Here is a 17,898-nt window from a genome sequence, read left to right as displayed (position 1 = left end):
ATTATGTTTTGTGTCACAATCCATGCTGAGACAGCTCTCTTTACAAAAGGATTTGTTCATTAGATACAGAAGTTGCAAATCCTACTATGTATTTTGTAAGTATACAACAGAAATAATAAGCATCTTAGTATTAAAAAAAAAAAAAAAAAGGTGCTAAAATTGCTGGCAAGAGGACTCTGAAATGTAAAAAAAATATGTAATGTTTTCTTCATAAAAAAAAGAGGAAGCAGCACCACTACCAGAAAAGTAACAGCAAGAAGTTTTCAAAAGATGACAGCTGCCATGGAAGCAAGACTAAACCTTCAACTGCAAGAAAAACCCTGTACAGCCCTAGAAAAGTTCTAGAGAAGGACGTGGTAATGTCACACTTCAGACATTACACATGCATGGGATTTAAAAAAAAACACCCAAACTTCCCCATATTATGTTAACATAATTGAAGTTGTCTAGTGAATAGCTTCCGCTCTTCCAGAATGTCACATTCAATGCAAATCAATGCAAAAAGAATTCAAAATAAGGTTTAAAGCAAACCTTTAAACAATAAAATACTAGTATCTACGCCCAGCTACAACCCCTTGACACAGATGGTAGTAACCAGTCCTTTCACCTAAGTCAGTTGTGTGCCTTTTGCTGACTGTAACTTACTGAGTTATTTGAAGCCACATGACAGATCCCAATAGCAGCTGAGGAGATCTGGATTTCCCACCACACTCCCAACTGTGAGGAAAAGGAAAAGGTGCACAAGTAAACTCTGCATGTGATATGGAATAGGAAGGGCAAAACAAAGAAAATTCTAAAAATGGAATCAGTAGACACAACAAAATTTTGTAGGGCAGATTCTCTTACAGAAAACAAAAGTAACTTCCTACAATGAAGGGCTTAAAACCCACCACACATTTGGACAGATAATGTTACAGAGGGCAAGCCAGAATCCCTAGAGGAAAAATACAAGGAAACCTTTTTCTCCTTTTAGCTGCAATAAGCTGTTGCACGTATTTCTGACACTAGAAGTTTGGGTTAACAGACTTTCAGCTTCTGAGGCTCCTCAATGCATGTGGATTACAGATACATGATGCATTTTCACATAAGATAAGGAGAACATGGGATACTATCCTGAATTACTCACATATATAATGTTTTTATGTACACAATTTTCAAAATGTACTGGGAAATTACATGTCACACTATATTGTATTTCACCAGTTCTCAACGGTTTTGACTTTTTCTCAAACTAATGTTCTGAGAGGAAACAAGATGTAAGATTGTTATATGTAAGTCTAAGACCTTCCAAGCAAAAAAAAAAAGGGTATCAGGTCTGGTCTGCAGACATCTATGCAATCTCCAAACATGCTGCCCTCTCATAAGGACAACAAGATGCTTACAGAGTATTTCAGGAAAAAAAGCCCAAAACATACAAATGTGTTTTTTCCTCATAGAAATAAAAGGAAAATTGTTAATTCAAGTCTGGAAGCCACGCTGAGATATCATTAGGAAATTAACTATAGCTACTGCTTCTGCAAGTCATGCCTTAGTAACTTGTAGATTTTACCTAAAAGACCTTTTTATAGAAGTTACTGATTGAGTAAGCAGGCAAAGACAGCAGAGAGGTGTGCCCTTGACTTGCTCCTTTGCTCCTCTCCTGCATTCCTTCCAGTATCACTACATGCCCTTTTCCTCAGGCAGGCAGATCATAACTGTACTGAGTTTCAAGATGCACAGATTTATAAATCAGGAAATATTTTTGTTTTCTAGAGCTTCCCTGTTAGTTCAGACTGGTGGGTGAGGTCTCAGAGCACTGAGATCTTGCAGCACAGAAGCAGGATCTGCTGCCTCTTCCAGCACTGTCCATCTCCTAGGATGCAGAAATCCACCTGCCCAGCTGCCAAGTGCCCAAGGGTGCAGTGCTGACCTGCGGGCTGTGCCTTCTGCTGCCACACACGGGCAAAAAGCTGCACACAGACATCGCGTGTGCAGGATGGGGCACGGGGAAACCGTGGGGAGAGTGGTACAGTCACAGGGAAAAAAGTGAAGTTTCAGCTTTCTCGCTGAAACAAACAATTGTATTATGCCCACTTTATCTAAGTTGTTCTGCTTTCAGTTATGCACTTAAAACAGTTGCAAGCAGACCAAGCAAACCAAGAAGTTATTTTAAAGTTATTTCCTAACACAGAGGTAAAGCAACACCATCTGTAGCTGTATTACTTCTACTATTGCAAAAGAAAGTGCAATATGCACTCTCCGTGAGGTGTGAGCACAGCAAAGCCAAATTCCAACTCTTACACAATTTAATTGTTTTGGAGCTGAGTAAAGAAAAAAAGATCTTGATTAGCTGTTTCATCTTGACTGGCTGATTTTAATAGCACTGTTTATACAGTTCTCTTAAGTACAATAGCCTACCTGTTGCTGTAGCCAGACTTTACTACTGTTTTATCTTCTACCATAAACAAGACATACATCAAGATAACCTAGACAGTACTTAGCTTATGATCAATGTAAAAAATACTGTTTTCAGCACTATTCAGTGTTTCCATGTAATAGCACAACTCTAACATCTCAATTATATATGGTGCAGAATTTTAAACTCATTTTTCTACATGCACATAAACTATCAGGCACTTTTTTTCTTAAGAAAATTCAGCTCACCGAAAGATAGAGAAACAAAATAAGTAAAAGATTAGCAGGTTGAGCTATAATCCAGATCTGAAAAATATGTGTACTCCTGGGTTTGGTCTGATCGTCGCTGCTTGTAATTCCTTAACTCGTTATTTCCCCTTTGCCCAACAGACTTCGGACCAATGCAAATGATTACAGCACTTGCTGAAACAACTCTCAACACCTCCACCTGTTGGGGAAACCCATGAATGATACTCTAGCGTGTGTTTCTACTATGTGGTTAATAAACTATTGAAGTTAACAATTTTAAGTTAAAAAATTATTTTTAAAAATGTCATTGCCACCTGATAATTGTACTAGGGGATCACTAAACGGCATTTGCACCACGCTTGTCATCCAGTACTTCATTCTATTCCTCACGCCTCCCCAGGCTGCCCTCCTTTCCTTTTTCTAGACCTTCCAGTTAAAACATCCATTCTCAACCTGCTACTGGTGTACTGAGGTCTGCCCACACTTTCATTTCCAAATGGTAAAAGCAAAATATGACAAATCTGGCGCTGAATGAACACACAGCACACTGCTGGTGTGGCCCTTCAGAGCAAGCAAAATCTGGGGCTTGACCACAGAGTAAACTGTACCAAAATGTGTCTGAAGACCTCCTTTGGACAATGAACCAGCCAAATGAGCAGCAGATTGGGGTGACAAAGGACTTCACAACAAGTCTACCAAGTGAGGGACAGGAAAAAACAGCATGTGGGGGACAGATCCTGGGTTCCATATGAATGCAGTAAAACCTCCCTAACAGACAGTCCTCATCCTAGCTCTTCTCCCCGACAGAAAATGGATGGAGAGAGAGCAGGAAGACACATGCAAAAAAGGCTCCATAAAGTTGAACCTACTTTATATTGAATGTAACTTTGCCAGAACATTTGAAAGTCTCATCTCTGCAATACTAATGACCATATCTATATTCAGAGCTGACAGCATGAGAACACGATAGTAACCACCTTGCAAACTATCAAGATAGTGTGCATATTCCAAACCGCTGTCCTTGTCCCAAACATATTGGTATTTTAAGTTTCCAAATAGTGACAACAGTTTAAGCTATTGTGGACTCTACACAAAAGCTCCTGTGTTTAAGCTCCTGTGGTTAAGAGGTGAGGAAACTTGTTCACTTAGCCTCAAAAGGAAGCTTTCTTCATAAATTTTAGCTGCATCTCACAGCACAGTCTCAGCACAGGCCTGGAATGGTGTCTCAGACTGAGCCCTACCTTTTAACCTCAATGATCATTATTTGTTACAGAATAGCACATTGCCAGGGTACAAGACTGCTCTCAGCTCAGAAAGGGCTTCACTGACGTATCTTTTTTCTTTCAAAATCACTCTGAAAATTCACACTCAAAGCAATACACTGACTTCTGAGATGTGAATTCTGATTTCTTGTCTGTACATATCATGTTGCCAAAACGCACTAATAAGTCTTACTGCAGTCACATAGATATCGTGCACTGAGAGTAGCTAACTTATCCAGAAGTTAGCAGTTAATGAAGACAAATTTCCAGCGGATAAGCAAGCATAAAACAATTTCTCAATAGCAAACAATGCAAACAATATTCAATGGCTTGGTTGTTATTGTCATGGCTAAGCCCCAGCCGGCAACTGATCCCCACAGAGCTGCTCGCTCACTCCTACCCAGGGGCAGGGGAGAGAACTGGAAGGCCAGAAGTGAGAAAACTCGTGGGTTGAGATGCAGACAGTTTAAAAGGCAAATAAAAAGCTGTACACACAAGCAAAGCAGAACAAGGGATTCATTCACCGCTTCCCATGGGCAGGGAGAGGTCTTCAGCCATCTCCAAGACAGCTGGTAACAGGTAACAGTGACTTGGGAAGACAAATGTTATCGTTCTAAATATCCCTCTCGTCTTCTTCCCCCAGCTTTATATGCTGAGCACGACAGCACATGGTCTGCACTATACCCCTGTGGTCAGTTTGGTCAGTTGTCCTGGCTGTGTCCCCTCCCCTTGAGCAGCCCCAAAACACTGCTGGTGGGGCAGGGTGAGAAGCTGAAGAGGCTTTGCCTCTGTGCAAGTGGCAAGGAAAAAAAACATCCCTGAGTTAACTAGCACAGCTTCCAGCAGAAATCCAAGACATTGCCTCATACTAGCTACTGTGAAGAAAATTAACTCCACTACAGCCAAAACCAGCACATCTATCCAGAAAGAGGAGGAAATCAGTCACAGGCGGTGACGGTCTGAGAACTCATACAGGTTGTGGCAGAAGTTAGAGAGAGACAGTGTTTTTGAGGACCTTGCACCAAATCATGCAACATGTACTGACACTGGCTTATAGCACTGCTTCTTCAAATAGCAAACACTATTTTCACTTTTTTTCCTGTAACAGGACCACACACAAATTGCTCCTGCCAACAGTGCCATGCCAAGCAGACAGCAGCATTGGACAGAATGAGACTGTGACCTGCATGAACAGAGGTAGGAAAATGCAATTCTCTGGTCTAGAGAAGTGTACAGCAGATCAGAGGTCACAGGAAAATAAGCTTCCCAACAGCAGTTTATGATGTAATTCTTATTGAGATACTTGTGTTACTATATGAAGTTGCATCCTTTGCAAAAATAAAAGCAAGGCCTAAGAAATCTGAGGAGCACCAAAAATATAAATTTGAAGAAATCCCTGAAAACAGGAATCACACTATAGTGTCACAGTTTCCCCAGACAAGTAGAGGGAGTCAGTGGATGCTACACAGAACCTGCCAGCACCACCACAGGCTATGAGAAGAGATACTACACCAGATCTGCTCTCAGCAAGACATCAGAGGTACTGCCAGATGCTTGTGCATCAAAACACAGTGCTAGAACAATCTTAATTGAAAAGGGACATTTTAATTAAAGACAGAAAATCTAGTATCACACAGCCAAAACTCAAAAAGAGCTCCAAAACAAGGTGCCTGAACTAGTGTTAAATACAGTATATTTTAAACAGTGCTAGTGGAGTGTATGGCAGATAATGGCTTGCTTTTTTTTTTTTTTTTTTTTTTTAAGGTATGGCAGTGATGCTGACAGAACAGGAAACTGAATATTATCTAAAAAAAAGGAAAGTTTCTGTTCATATAAAAGTGGTGTACATGTGGGAAAACACATGTGTCTCAGTTTGTGAGGGCTGTGTTGCAGTCCCAAGCACACAATCCAAATGTTTTTCTAATGTGTAACAATCAAACTATGCCCTTTTTCTCCAAGACGTCAAAGACATTAATCATGCCAACAGTCAAAACACCACTTGCATATCAAATGGAGATCTAATCTAGATAAAATTTCAAATTAAAAAAACTAAAAAACACCTATGTGAATAATCTCCTGTTAGTACAAATTTAACTAAGAGACTAAAAAGAGAGATTTAAATGGATATTAAACCTAAGCAGGGTTTGCTCTTTAAAGCTGAGTTTAGTTATAGTATAAATTCACAAGCCAGATGTACCTAATTATATGGTATTCCTTCAAATAACCATATTAATTTCTGCTTGTTCCAAATTGGCTTTAAATCAGTTTATTATTTACATAAAGCTTAAACTGAAGCCACAAAGAAACTGGAGGAACACTTTCAAGAGCTGGCTTTTTTTTTTTTTTTGTGAAATATTAACTAAAACTGCATTGAACAAGTGCTGGAAATTCAATAACCAAAGAAACTCAGGAACTCATCATTTATGGAAGTCTTAGAGGGCACTTGCTTCCTCTGGTTTATGGTAACATTTTCATAACTAAATTACACTTGAGAAAACAGCACTTCAGGCTGGACCAAGTGAGAGTGTCTGTCTACCAGAGAAGCACCATCTTCCTCTTCTTCCTTTCCATTTAGCCTACCAGCATAGGTATGTAGTGTTCTTTTACAGGGATATATAGCTAACTTTTTTTTTTTTTTTTTGCTGGGAGAATTTAAACCACTGCTAGCTCTCTGAATTATATATATATATATATATATATATATATATTCAAAAAAATAAATTAATTGCAGCTAAAAATAAGTATTTGTCTCAAAAAGAAGGTCTTGGATGATCTCTAATCTAGCTATAACCACTGAAAATCCATACCTTGCTCATTTTTCCTTCTATTAATAAGCAAGCTTACACTAGTAAGCAATGTTCACACAAATTTCACATGTAAACCCTGGTTAGCATTTCCACATTGCAGTAAAAATTCAATATTGGACTTCTGTTGACTGCTCTCAGTGCCAATTAAAAAAAAACCAAACCAACAAAATACATCAGAATTTTTCTGGACTCAAATGAGTTTATTTCATAGAAGTATGTCTAACTTCTCAACGATTTTATCCACTTTAAAGGAAACTCATATTCCAGCCCTTAGAATGCTTTAGCAACAATAACAACACAATCTGAACTCTGGGGCTCAGCCAAACTGAATACCACTTCACAGGCTTATTGCAAGACTTTCAGGAACTATTTCAAGTATTCAGCTTCCAAACAAAAAGAAAAAAGTTTTGGATAACAAGATCTGAAAAAGACTTCTTAGTCTTGTTGCTCAATATCTTGTTTACAGAAAGCTGAATTATGGCACATACTTAAGATGATTTACTTGCTCAGGCAGATGGTCTGTTAGGGCTGTGCTTCTGCAATTCTTCCTAAAAGCTTAGTTCTTTAAAATGTGTTTCCAAAATCTGAGACTCAGTATGGACAACAGCTACTGGCTTCGTCCAGTAGACAATAAATGGGACGAGAGGAAGAATAAAGACTCTGCCCACTGACTCTGCACACAAGGAATGCAGCACTTGGATCAGAAATCCCACCTAACAAACTTCTGTGGGCTGCACTGAGGCCAAGTCTCTCAGGAGAGATCCACCCGCTCCCCTCTGTGCATCCCGCATCCATCTCACTGGGACATGTCAGCCACTGATGGAGGCCACGGAGCTCCTGGTTTTGGCCAATGCCACGAGGTGGCAACAGCACCCTGATAAAAAAGAGCAGGTCTTCTCAAATGACTTTTGCTCCTCTAGGGAACAGAGAGGAAAGCACGGATTAAAATGTCAAGCAAGAGGCTTCCCATACAGCCCTGCAGTAGCATTTTATACTGCAACACAGAAAAAGGCTGCAATTGTATTTGGTACATGATGGTATGGCAAATCTGGAGAACTAAATGCTTCTGAAGCAGTGGACATCACCTGAAATCAGTTGGAAAAACACCAGGTAGCAGTACAAAATACCTATCATTTTTTCACAACCCGAACCCCAGACAGGTTTGAAAAAAACTTAAGTACATCTAGAGGATAGCTACATTACAGTGGCCATACAGCAGATCATGTACTGGTAACAGCTTGGCTCCATGAATTTGAAGCCACACTAAAATGATAAATATCACTTCAAAATATGGATACAACTGTGCTACTCATGAAGCTCACCCTTGCTCCCAGCTTCTGCCTGCAATGACCTAGCTCAAACCTGCTCTGCCCTCTATGTTTTTCCCTTCCCTATCCTGCCATTGCCTTTCCAGAAATGGGATAATGTAACCTTTTTTTTTTTTTCCCCTTGGAGGGGATGTGTTGAATTACCTGTAACTCAACTTCCCAGCTGCAAAGTCAGTGCCAGCATTTCCTCTCATCAGACATGCAGGATTGTTTTGCATGCAGAGGTGGTGGATTATTGAGGGGGACAGTGCTGAATTAAAATATTCATCATAAACCAGGAACACCACCTTATAAAGATTGCACATGCAATCTCAACTAAGTCTGAAAAACCTCCCCAAGCATTAGGCTTTTGTTACCTCCATGAAAAGACTTTAATTTTCTCACTAATTTTGTGAGAATTCAAATATCAAAAAGATGGTTCTCTTTTGAAAATTAAGAGCAACTCAGATGGTGGCAAACAGATGGTATACCTAAAATTATGTAGTAGTTGTTTCTGTGTCCACTGTAAAACTGCAGTAATCTGGGGCATCCCCCTTCAATATTTTTCCTATGCAGCTAATTTGTGGTAACAGAGATGCAATCAGAAAAATTAGGATATTCTAGTTTAATCAGTGTTGGGTAGAGACAATTGCCTAATGTTTTTAGATGTATATGAAAATAAAAATTACTAAATCTATGTTTTCTACTTCCTGTCTGCCTTAGAGCATTTAGTCCTAAATGTATGACAAATGCATATACATTCCCTATGAAAAAAGATGAAGCAGGAACTGCCACCACTTAAAACATTCCCTTTACTCAAAACAACTTTACTCACAACAACTCTAAGCAAGTAAGATTTCCCCAAAATCTTGATCTGCACTTTAAGCCAATGTAGAGTTACCAAGTTCTTCATCTCTGCAAATGAAACTGAAAAAGCAAATTTCCATTAACAAATCACCATTACCAAATGCCAGACATCACACACTTGTCTTAACTGAAACTAAGAGATTAGTACTAAGGAATACATTATATGAAAGCACTAAAATAGCATCTATTTAGCACAAAGTTCATATGTTCACTTGGCTATACAGCTGTTTCATTCAAACCGGATTTCTATAGCCAAACACGCTTACTTGATCTCAGTGCAGCTGGCTGTATGTAGAAAACAGTAGCAAGTCCAGTCGATGAATAGAAAAGCAGAGCTGAAATGTAGCATTATGAGGCCAGGCTACAAATATATTTGACTCGAAGCCAATGCAAGGCCTTCCCAAAACAGATAATTTCAACATCTACATAACATAGCTTATTTTTCACGTCAGGAAAATGCCAGCAGGAACTTACCTGACAGTAAACAGTGAGCGTGTTTGGGCAACATAATACTAAGGCCATGATGTTTCCCAATTTCCTGAGTTTGCTTTCATAATCCTCTGTGGTTTTTACTCCACAGTTTATACTGTAAATGCAGACTGACCTTCAAGCTTGTGACCAATTCTTGATAGCTCTTCAATAGTCATTGCACAAGTAATATAATTTCTTTTCAAATTTTCTATGGAATTTAAACACAGCAGACTCCGTATGTAGATACCTGGAAATCTACAAGTAAGCATATCAGTCTATCAAACAATGTGGATCAGGGGTTAAGAAGTGAAAACTTCTCTGCAAAAATCACAGGCATGACAAAATAAAAACAAGAGCTGTTTTGGTCCTAATGACTGTAAGGAAGAAACAAAAATTCCAGTTTGTGATAGTGGGCTTCTGATCTTTATTCCAATATTCAGAAATAGGTGAAATTCAAACATTTAATAGAAAATGAATGGGCAAGTACTGGAAAAAATTAATTACTACACTAAAATATGTATTTATATGTATTTAAGACAAGAAATCTGTCTAAATATAAAAAGTCAAGAAAAATAAAAAATTTTTTAAAAATTACTACTCAAAACTGGTATTTTGTGATGACTGATGACAAACACTATTGCTGTGTCTTAGATTTGTGAACTTGATACATTTTTTTATTTCTCTAGTTTTTAAGAAGCATGCAAGTACACTCATCATGAAATGTTGCATTTTAAAGTCATAAGGTCTAACAAATGTTAGCATCCCCTGCATGACTGGGTAACACAGATCCTGCAGAGCCTTCACTGACCATGCACACACAGAGCACCTTGGGGTACGTACTGTCTGTCTGTTTCTTCCAGATCCTTTGAAATGCGGTATCTATGAACATTTATCCTTTGAAGAGTGCTGCATATAAATGCCAACTCTTTCTCTTAAATGCAGCCATAAAATTCTTCAGAGAACTAGATGTACATAGGGCCAATGCGTACAACAACAACCAGAAACCACTGAGTTAATCACATTTGTGCAACAAAGATCTGAAAGAAAGTAACGTATTTGATGACCACACAGATTTATGTTCATCTTATCTGATCTCCAACTCAAATCTGCTTATGCCTTCTCACCAATTGGTTTCTAAATGAAATCAAAACTGAACAGGGTTAGAAATGCTTGGTGTTGGCTGAGACTTGAGTAAGAAATTTTTTTATCACCTTGAACCTATTTCTAACATCATTATATAAAGAAATAAACAAATCTCACAGATTATATTTACTCCAAATTCATGTATTCATGTATTAACAATCACCATTCACAGAAAGGTGTTTTTCCAGGATAGTAATTTTCTGGGGGACACAGGTACTACCTTTCCATGTGATGGACATCTCTCTCCAGACAGGAACTAGGACTTCATGCATGTCAGCTTCTACTGGCGGCCAGGAAGTCCTTATCCAACCTCCTCCTGGTGGTTTGTGGATCCCATGTAAACTGGGCAGCTCCTTTCGAGGCTGCTGACATCTGATCCATCTGAAATCCCTTGGTGAGTAAGATAGCAGTTTTTTCCCTCCTTCAATTTTTTATGGCAAACCCTCATGTATAAAGCTACAGATTTTTCATTTCACCTACGACTGGTTTCATAGAGTAAAAACACAGTAACTACAAATGTCTGCTCAAAAATTGGCTGCACAGGTGAGTTAATTATTCACAGGTGGTTTATACTAAAACTCAAACTAGATATAAATGTTATTTTGACTAAACAAGAAAAATGAAACAGTATCTTCTGCATCTTAGCAGAACTACCAACCCAAACAAATAAATAGTATCTCTTTCTGCTCTGAACCAGAGAGAAGCTATTGATCAAAGCGTCTGATACACCTCCGGGAAAGGAAAAAGGGTTAGCAACATTATGAAAGATAAAGTCCACGTAGTGACAAAAACCAACACAGTTAACATCTGCTAAGGTACCCATAAGACTCTTGTTTAACTCTATTTGTGATATTTGATGCTCTTTTTAAAAATGAAATATGTACCTCTATTTTTATTAACATTTTCGTGATTACAAAGTTTTTGGGGACCAGTTTCATTGCAAAAATTAAGTAATTTAGTTTAAGGCCAAAAGCTTGAATATATTCAGCACCCCATTACAAAACTGTGCCATCATTCTGGTCTGTATAAACCTTGATTTACTATAAAATAAGACAGCAGTACTAAACAACTGCCTACCTGGTTGGCTGTTCAGAAACAGTCCTAAGACATGCACACTCCATCCACAAAACAAAATGCTTTCAAATGCCTCTCTGCTGTATTCCTAAACGTTTATGTTATGTTATGTTATGTTATGTTATGTTATGTTATGTTATGTTATGTTATGTTATGTTATGTTATGTTATGTTATGTTATGTTATCAACAACCAATACGTTTAAGAGATACTCACATTATGACTAAGCATGACTGGAACTGCTGGGGCAAATGTGCTCACATCTCCTCCCTCTAGGAGGACACAAGTAGCTGGATCATGCTGCTGTACTCTTGCTTTCTTTATACGGAATGCATCTGGAATTACCCGTAGTTATAAATAAACAACCCTCACATCTCCTTCAGGTGAGTGCTCATTCCTGCTCACACCCTTCTTCTGCTCCAGAGGAAACAGGTTGCTCAGGGTTACAACCTTGAAAGACATCAATGCCTGTCTATGGTGCTCCATGAAACACTATCCCTGAACACAGAAAACACTAAGGAACTCAACTGAGGTGTGACAGGAAGACATGGGGCGGCAGGCGTTGGCTACCCCCTGTTTAAAACTGACAAGGACATCTCATGGGGCTGAGAAACCCCCACGGTAATGAGGCTGAAACCATCTAATTGACAAGGGGAAGCACTGGGGAAGGGAAACTGTCCCAGACTTCCCAGGACTTCTGAGTATTTTTGAAGATGAAGCAGAAATGCTCAGTAGGAACTCGTACCTCAGACTGAGACAAGGGAAGGCACCCAGTTGTGGTGCTAGGAAACCATAGGCTCAGAAATTGAAAAGCCATTACTTTTTACAGTCAAAAAGAAAGGTAAGGTTTAGGAATACTTATTTCAAGTTCTGTTTTTTTCAACTTTTGTGCTGGTTCTCTCACTAGTAGCCCAGATGTTTAACCAAACTGACAACCTTCCAAAAGTCATTGATTTCCCTACAAAGGACAAAGATCTCACAGTTCTGTTTATGTGATACATTATGATTACTAACTGTCAACGCTAAAGCATGACAGCTGTTCTTTCAGTAGGAAAATGTTAGACATTCCTCCATACTGCATGGAGCTGCTGTGCAGAGGTACACAGAAATGCTGTGCCGTAACCATCCAAGTGTGCTGAGGAGAGCAGCTTCCACATAATCCACATCTGGATGGGTCAATCCTCTAAAAAGCTTTGTATTGCCTTGCAGCATCCAGAAAGAATTTAGAATTCTCTGAACAGCAATCCCAGCTTTTGTCAGGGACTGCTGATGCCTTACATCATTTTGTGTAGAATATGGCATCAGACACTATGTCAGCTGATGACATCACATACTCCACTCTATCAAAAACATGAGAAGGGATTTTCATCATGATACAGCTGCAACAAAATGGAAGTTGTACAATCTGTGTCCAAATACAGAACAGAAGAAGATAAAAGCCACATCCTTTCTGGTATGAGTCCAAAGATGTGGTGGTGAGATGCAGTTGGAGAAAAGACAGGAAGACAGTCTCTATGTCTCTATAAGCAACAGCACTGCTTCCTTTCCTGAATATATGGATGAGTACAACTAGCTTAGCCTCTTTCAGAGACAGTACAGAAAATGAACTGCTCAGTAGCACAGCTCTATCCTTGCTGTTGTGACTCCAGAACCTCTTGTAGGGAAAATTCAAAGCAAAGTGATTTTCTGGAAGAGTACTGGAGTCAGCTTAAATATTGTAATACTGGACGAAAGTTATTTGAAATACTTAAGGACTAGCACTTAATAATTTATTTTAATTTACAATAGTTAAGGGACATAAAAATAGGAATTATCTGTTTATATTGTAAAAGTAAACCTGAAATTAGAAAAAAAAAGTTATATTCATTGACAAGGCAATCAAAATTTCTATTTTTGTTCATTTATGCTAATGGAAAAAATAACTCCCTAAACAATCTACTCTTCAAGCATCTCTTGAAGAAGTTGGGAAAAATCCTGAGCAGTAAAATCATACATCTATGTCTTCAGCACTCTGGTTCAGCAGATAATTAAATACAACAGTAATAGGGAAGAAAATCACAGCATCTTGGCTTCTGTCAATTGTCCTGTTTTGTTGAAGTATTTCTAACTAATGCTATTTTAAATCACCTTCTGTTCTGCGGATTTTAGAGAAGCAAAGAACTACAGCAAAAACTCAGTATTCAGTCTAATCAGTTCAAGAAATAATATCATTTTAGCTTTCTCATGTATTTTGAAAAACAGACTGAAGATCAGGATTAAGACTACCAGCTTTCCTCCCTTAGTTAACATTTCAAGTATGTTGAACAATCTCAGTCCTTCCTTCACATGCACTGACTTTCCATTTGCATTGAAAACCTATAGAGAAACAATTAAACAACTGCTAAAGAAGAATATTTTTAAAAACTCCGTATGTTTGCTAGTAGGAACACAAAAATACTTTAACATGTCAGCTACAATGTACTTAGTGCGATGTTTGTGGAGCAAAGAGTTGTTCTAATACACAATAGCCAGTGCACACACACATGGCTTGCAGATGCTACATTGGCCCTTCTTTTATACATCCTGCAATGCAAACCTGGCACTGCTGACCCTGAGAGACAGATATTCATAAAAGCTAACTATAAAATTAATCATTAGACACAGCTATATAAACGGCTAAGATTAATGGAAAAACCCCTCAGTGTTTGGCATCTTTTGTTTTCCATACATCCATTGTGCTTAGGCACTGCTGGGTCAAATTCCCCTGCACTGCAGGGTAATCTCCCACTTCACTGTGACAAGTGGCACAATAAATGCCACACACTACAGTGGCCCAACATACATGTTACGGATCATCAGCCTTAGTGAAAGGCAGCTTATTCAGGTATGCAAGTTAATGTTTGAGAAACAAAGCTAAACTGCATCAAGTACTGAATGCTCTGAAAAACCCCACACTTCAAAAACTGACAGAGAGGATCAAACATCCTTACCAGAAATATCTCAGAATCCAAACACACTACAAAATTTCCCTACAAATTCTCATACACAGATGGTCATTATACTGTTATATAGCTGAATAATTGACATCTGTAATTTAGGAAAACTTCAACATAACAAACAATAAAGAGGAATGGGAGAAGAGAAAAAGTGATCTGACTAACTACTACCGTCTCTTGGTTTACAGCAGCACTCCAGGTTATGGAATGCTTTTTAAAGAGAGGTTAAAGAAACTGAAACGTTATTCACAAATGGCTGTCTCAAAAGGAGGTCATGTGAAAATAACCGATTATCTTTTCCAATTCAGACATTATATATAAAAATAAAATTATATATATATGTATATATATAAAATATATAGTGAACAGCAGGTGCTAATTGGATAGTGGAGCTGCTAAAAGAAAAATCCTAGCATGAAGTACTGGAAGGGGAAATATCACACTAAAAGAAGCCTTCTTCTGCAATTTGGGTAAGCCTGAATCTTTCAACATATCTAACCAAAACTTCAGAAATGAAACTTGGCTCAAAAGAATGTGAGCATTTGTGAGATGTCTCCCACAAAGCTGAGAGGTGTCCTGAATGGAGAAAGATAAAACACACAGGAAAAAAGGAACAAATCAGGGCAGGGTTTCAGTGAAATGGAATACAGATCAGTGTACCTAAGCACAAAGTCAGACTGAGAGACTTTTATGAACACAAACTTTAAGCATTGCCTCCAAACGAAGTGGTTGCACAATTCTCAACCCTCAGACATGTTATACCCACTCTGTCCCCTCCTTTCACCCATCCTGAGAGCTCCCTGTGGTAGCAAAAGCATCTCTTTAGCTGCACGACACATCAGAGTGAAGATTTAATTCACAAAAAAAGACTGCTGGAGGGAAAATAAAAAAGGCTAACTGATCTCACGATTGAGTTCCTCATTCTGACTAACATGAACATTTCTGCTGACACAAGGAAGGAAACAATACAAGCATGGGAACAGGACAGCATGACATTTTTGGCAGCAGAAGGGTTGTGAAATCAGTGCCAACTGACTTGAATCCTTCAGCAGAGTGGATACCATCCACTGGAAACAAAAGGAAAAGATCCGTGCCACAAGATCATGACAAATCATCCAATCTGTCACTGCTCCAAAAAAGCTAGGACAACAATGGTGAGACACACAAGACACTCATCTGCATACAAAGGATGATACAGACACTTGGTATGTGGTTGAACAATAAAGCACAGCTTCAACTCTTCTACAGAAACTCACTAAAGCCATAAAACGTGTGGGCATAAGGAGGTCTTGCTTTTTATCCTGTACCCAAAAGTCATGTATTATAATCCTTTAAACATTTAGAGACCACATAGGTAAAAAATTGTTCTGGTCATTTCTTTCCTTTTCTGAGAATGAAAATTTAATAGCTCACTATTTCCTTCAGTTATGCAGCCATTTACTGCAGCTACCTTTCCACTGGTACATCTGTCCTGTGCATAACACTGTGCTGCTTCATTACACAGGGGCTCCTGAATTGGAAACAACACTCACACAACACACTTTAGAAAAAATAGCTCCGTTGTATGCCCTATTTCTCAGCCCAAATTCCCATTACCTTCAGTCAGGCATTACACACACTTGGTAAGAGAGGACATTACCAGCCTTCAATCCCTTTTCCTAGGTGCACCATATTTGTTCTTCTCTACCCACTCTTCACCCAATTTGACTGATTTTGACCATCTCAAGACCCAAATTCAGGTCTACCATGATAATGTCGCCAGCACGGATGTCATTGCATTAGACTTGCCTGTCAGCATTGGTGGCTGATCACATTTATTTCATCAACCTCCTCTTTCATTGCATGGCACACAATTCTCATGGTGGAGAAGATAACTCCAAAACCACTCCCAAAATGCTCCCAGCACAATATTCACCCCACAGCTTCCTCTGAGGCTCACATACCCACAATCTCAACACCTACTGGTGCTTGAAACGCTGCATGTTTAAAACAAACAAACATATATCACTGAGCTTCTCTCCTTCTGGGTATTTATTTTATTAAATTAAGCCTTCTTCATCCTCAGGCTAACTCTAGATGAGCACCTATCTCAGCGGTGTGTGCTGAGAACAGTGTTTAACCTTCATCTTAAACAAGGATAATTTCAAGTGACCAGAGATTTTCCACCATGGCTCTTAAAAGCTCAAATGGCTGAATCCTGACTATGTTTGCTAAGGAACTGTACGCTTCCTCACGTGCTGAAAGTGAAGGAATCAAACATGCCGCATTTCTTTCTGCTTCAGTTATGACTTCACAGCTTTTTGTACCAAGACCTCACCAGGACCTGACAGCCCCATACGCCCTTGAGCTCCAAAAGCATCTGCTACACCACCACAAACACTGCTCAGAGCAACAGTCACAGCTAAGCATGAAGAAAAGCATGTCCTGCCACCTGTTTGCTAACAATGTGCATAAGAATCTGTTAGTAATGCAGCCACATGAGCCTGCACATTGATGACTGGTCTTAGAACCTTACAATCATTTCAGATTTTAAAAGATCAATGAGTCCAACCTTCTTCAAAGCTGTACCAGAAATGCTGCCACAACACAACAAATAATGCCAAAGTGTGTCTATGCTTGTGGCAGCACGAAAACACTTAGCAGAAGAGTCCACCTGTTTCTCTAGTAAAAACAGAAGAGAAACATCATGAGCAGTGATTCCAGCTGAGACGGAACTCCACCCAGAGATGTTATTTATGACAGATGCGTATGTATGTATGCAAAGAAAAGCATGTACATGCCTGCACTGTTCAGGAGAGCAGGATTCAAACCAGAGGAACTGCAAAGGAGAGTGTAGCAATCAAGGGAAGGGAGCATACAGCAGGCTCGAGTCTGATATATTTACTCTTTCAACTAGCTTGCTCATCAGAGAAGAAAGACCTCAGCCTATGAAAATAACCAGGGTCTGAATAGCAGGTAATGGAAAGAATTATTTTAGCTCACAAGGTGATATGAAAACACTTGAGAATAGACCAGCCACAAGACAAGTAAAACTGTATCGGGAGCCTCCAACACTGGAGCAAGTCCCCCAACTACCTCTATAAGGAGTGAAAGTGCCTGTGCAGAGTTAAAATTAGGTTTGACCTCAACATGAGACACAAATGCTTGCTACAGGAGCACCTGTGATTCAGAAGAAAGGCTTCTTCCAGTGGTCTTCCTAAAGCACAGCCACCACCACTGGCCGAATGAAATTGGTATGAGTGCACACAGGATCAGGACAAAAGCTACAAAGCTGTTTCTTATAAATCTTATCAAAAAGAATTAGGGGATGTCTTAATTATTAAAGGTAAAAATTCTGAAGTGATTTCAAC

General features: G+C 39.0%; 1 protein-coding gene across 2 annotated transcripts in view; it reads right to left on the bottom strand.

Moving 5' to 3' along the window:
• The window catches only part of TNFAIP8 (TNF alpha induced protein 8), a 57,613-nt gene that overhangs the window by 23,176 nt on the left and 16,539 nt on the right, over positions 1-17,898 (bottom strand). The window contains exon 1 of one of the 2 annotated variants that reach the window (XM_088156751.1): positions 9,153-9,227. The exons of the other annotated variant lie outside the window; for it this stretch is intronic. Within the exon in view, the coding sequence (XP_088012877.1) occupies position 9,153 (1 nt within the window). The 5' untranslated portion in view covers positions 9,154-9,227. Of the gene's footprint in view, positions 1-9,152; positions 9,228-17,898 lie in introns of those variants that run through there. 2 annotated transcript variants of the gene reach the window in all.

Source organism: Sturnus vulgaris, chromosome Z, assembly GCF_052056855.1.
Source record: "Sturnus vulgaris isolate bStuVul1 chromosome Z, bStuVul1.hap1, whole genome shotgun sequence".
NCBI classification, from domain to species: domain Eukaryota; kingdom Metazoa; phylum Chordata; class Aves; order Passeriformes; family Sturnidae; genus Sturnus; species Sturnus vulgaris.
Note: the sequence above shows the minus strand (reverse complement) of the source record. Positions and strands in the feature narration are given on the sequence as shown.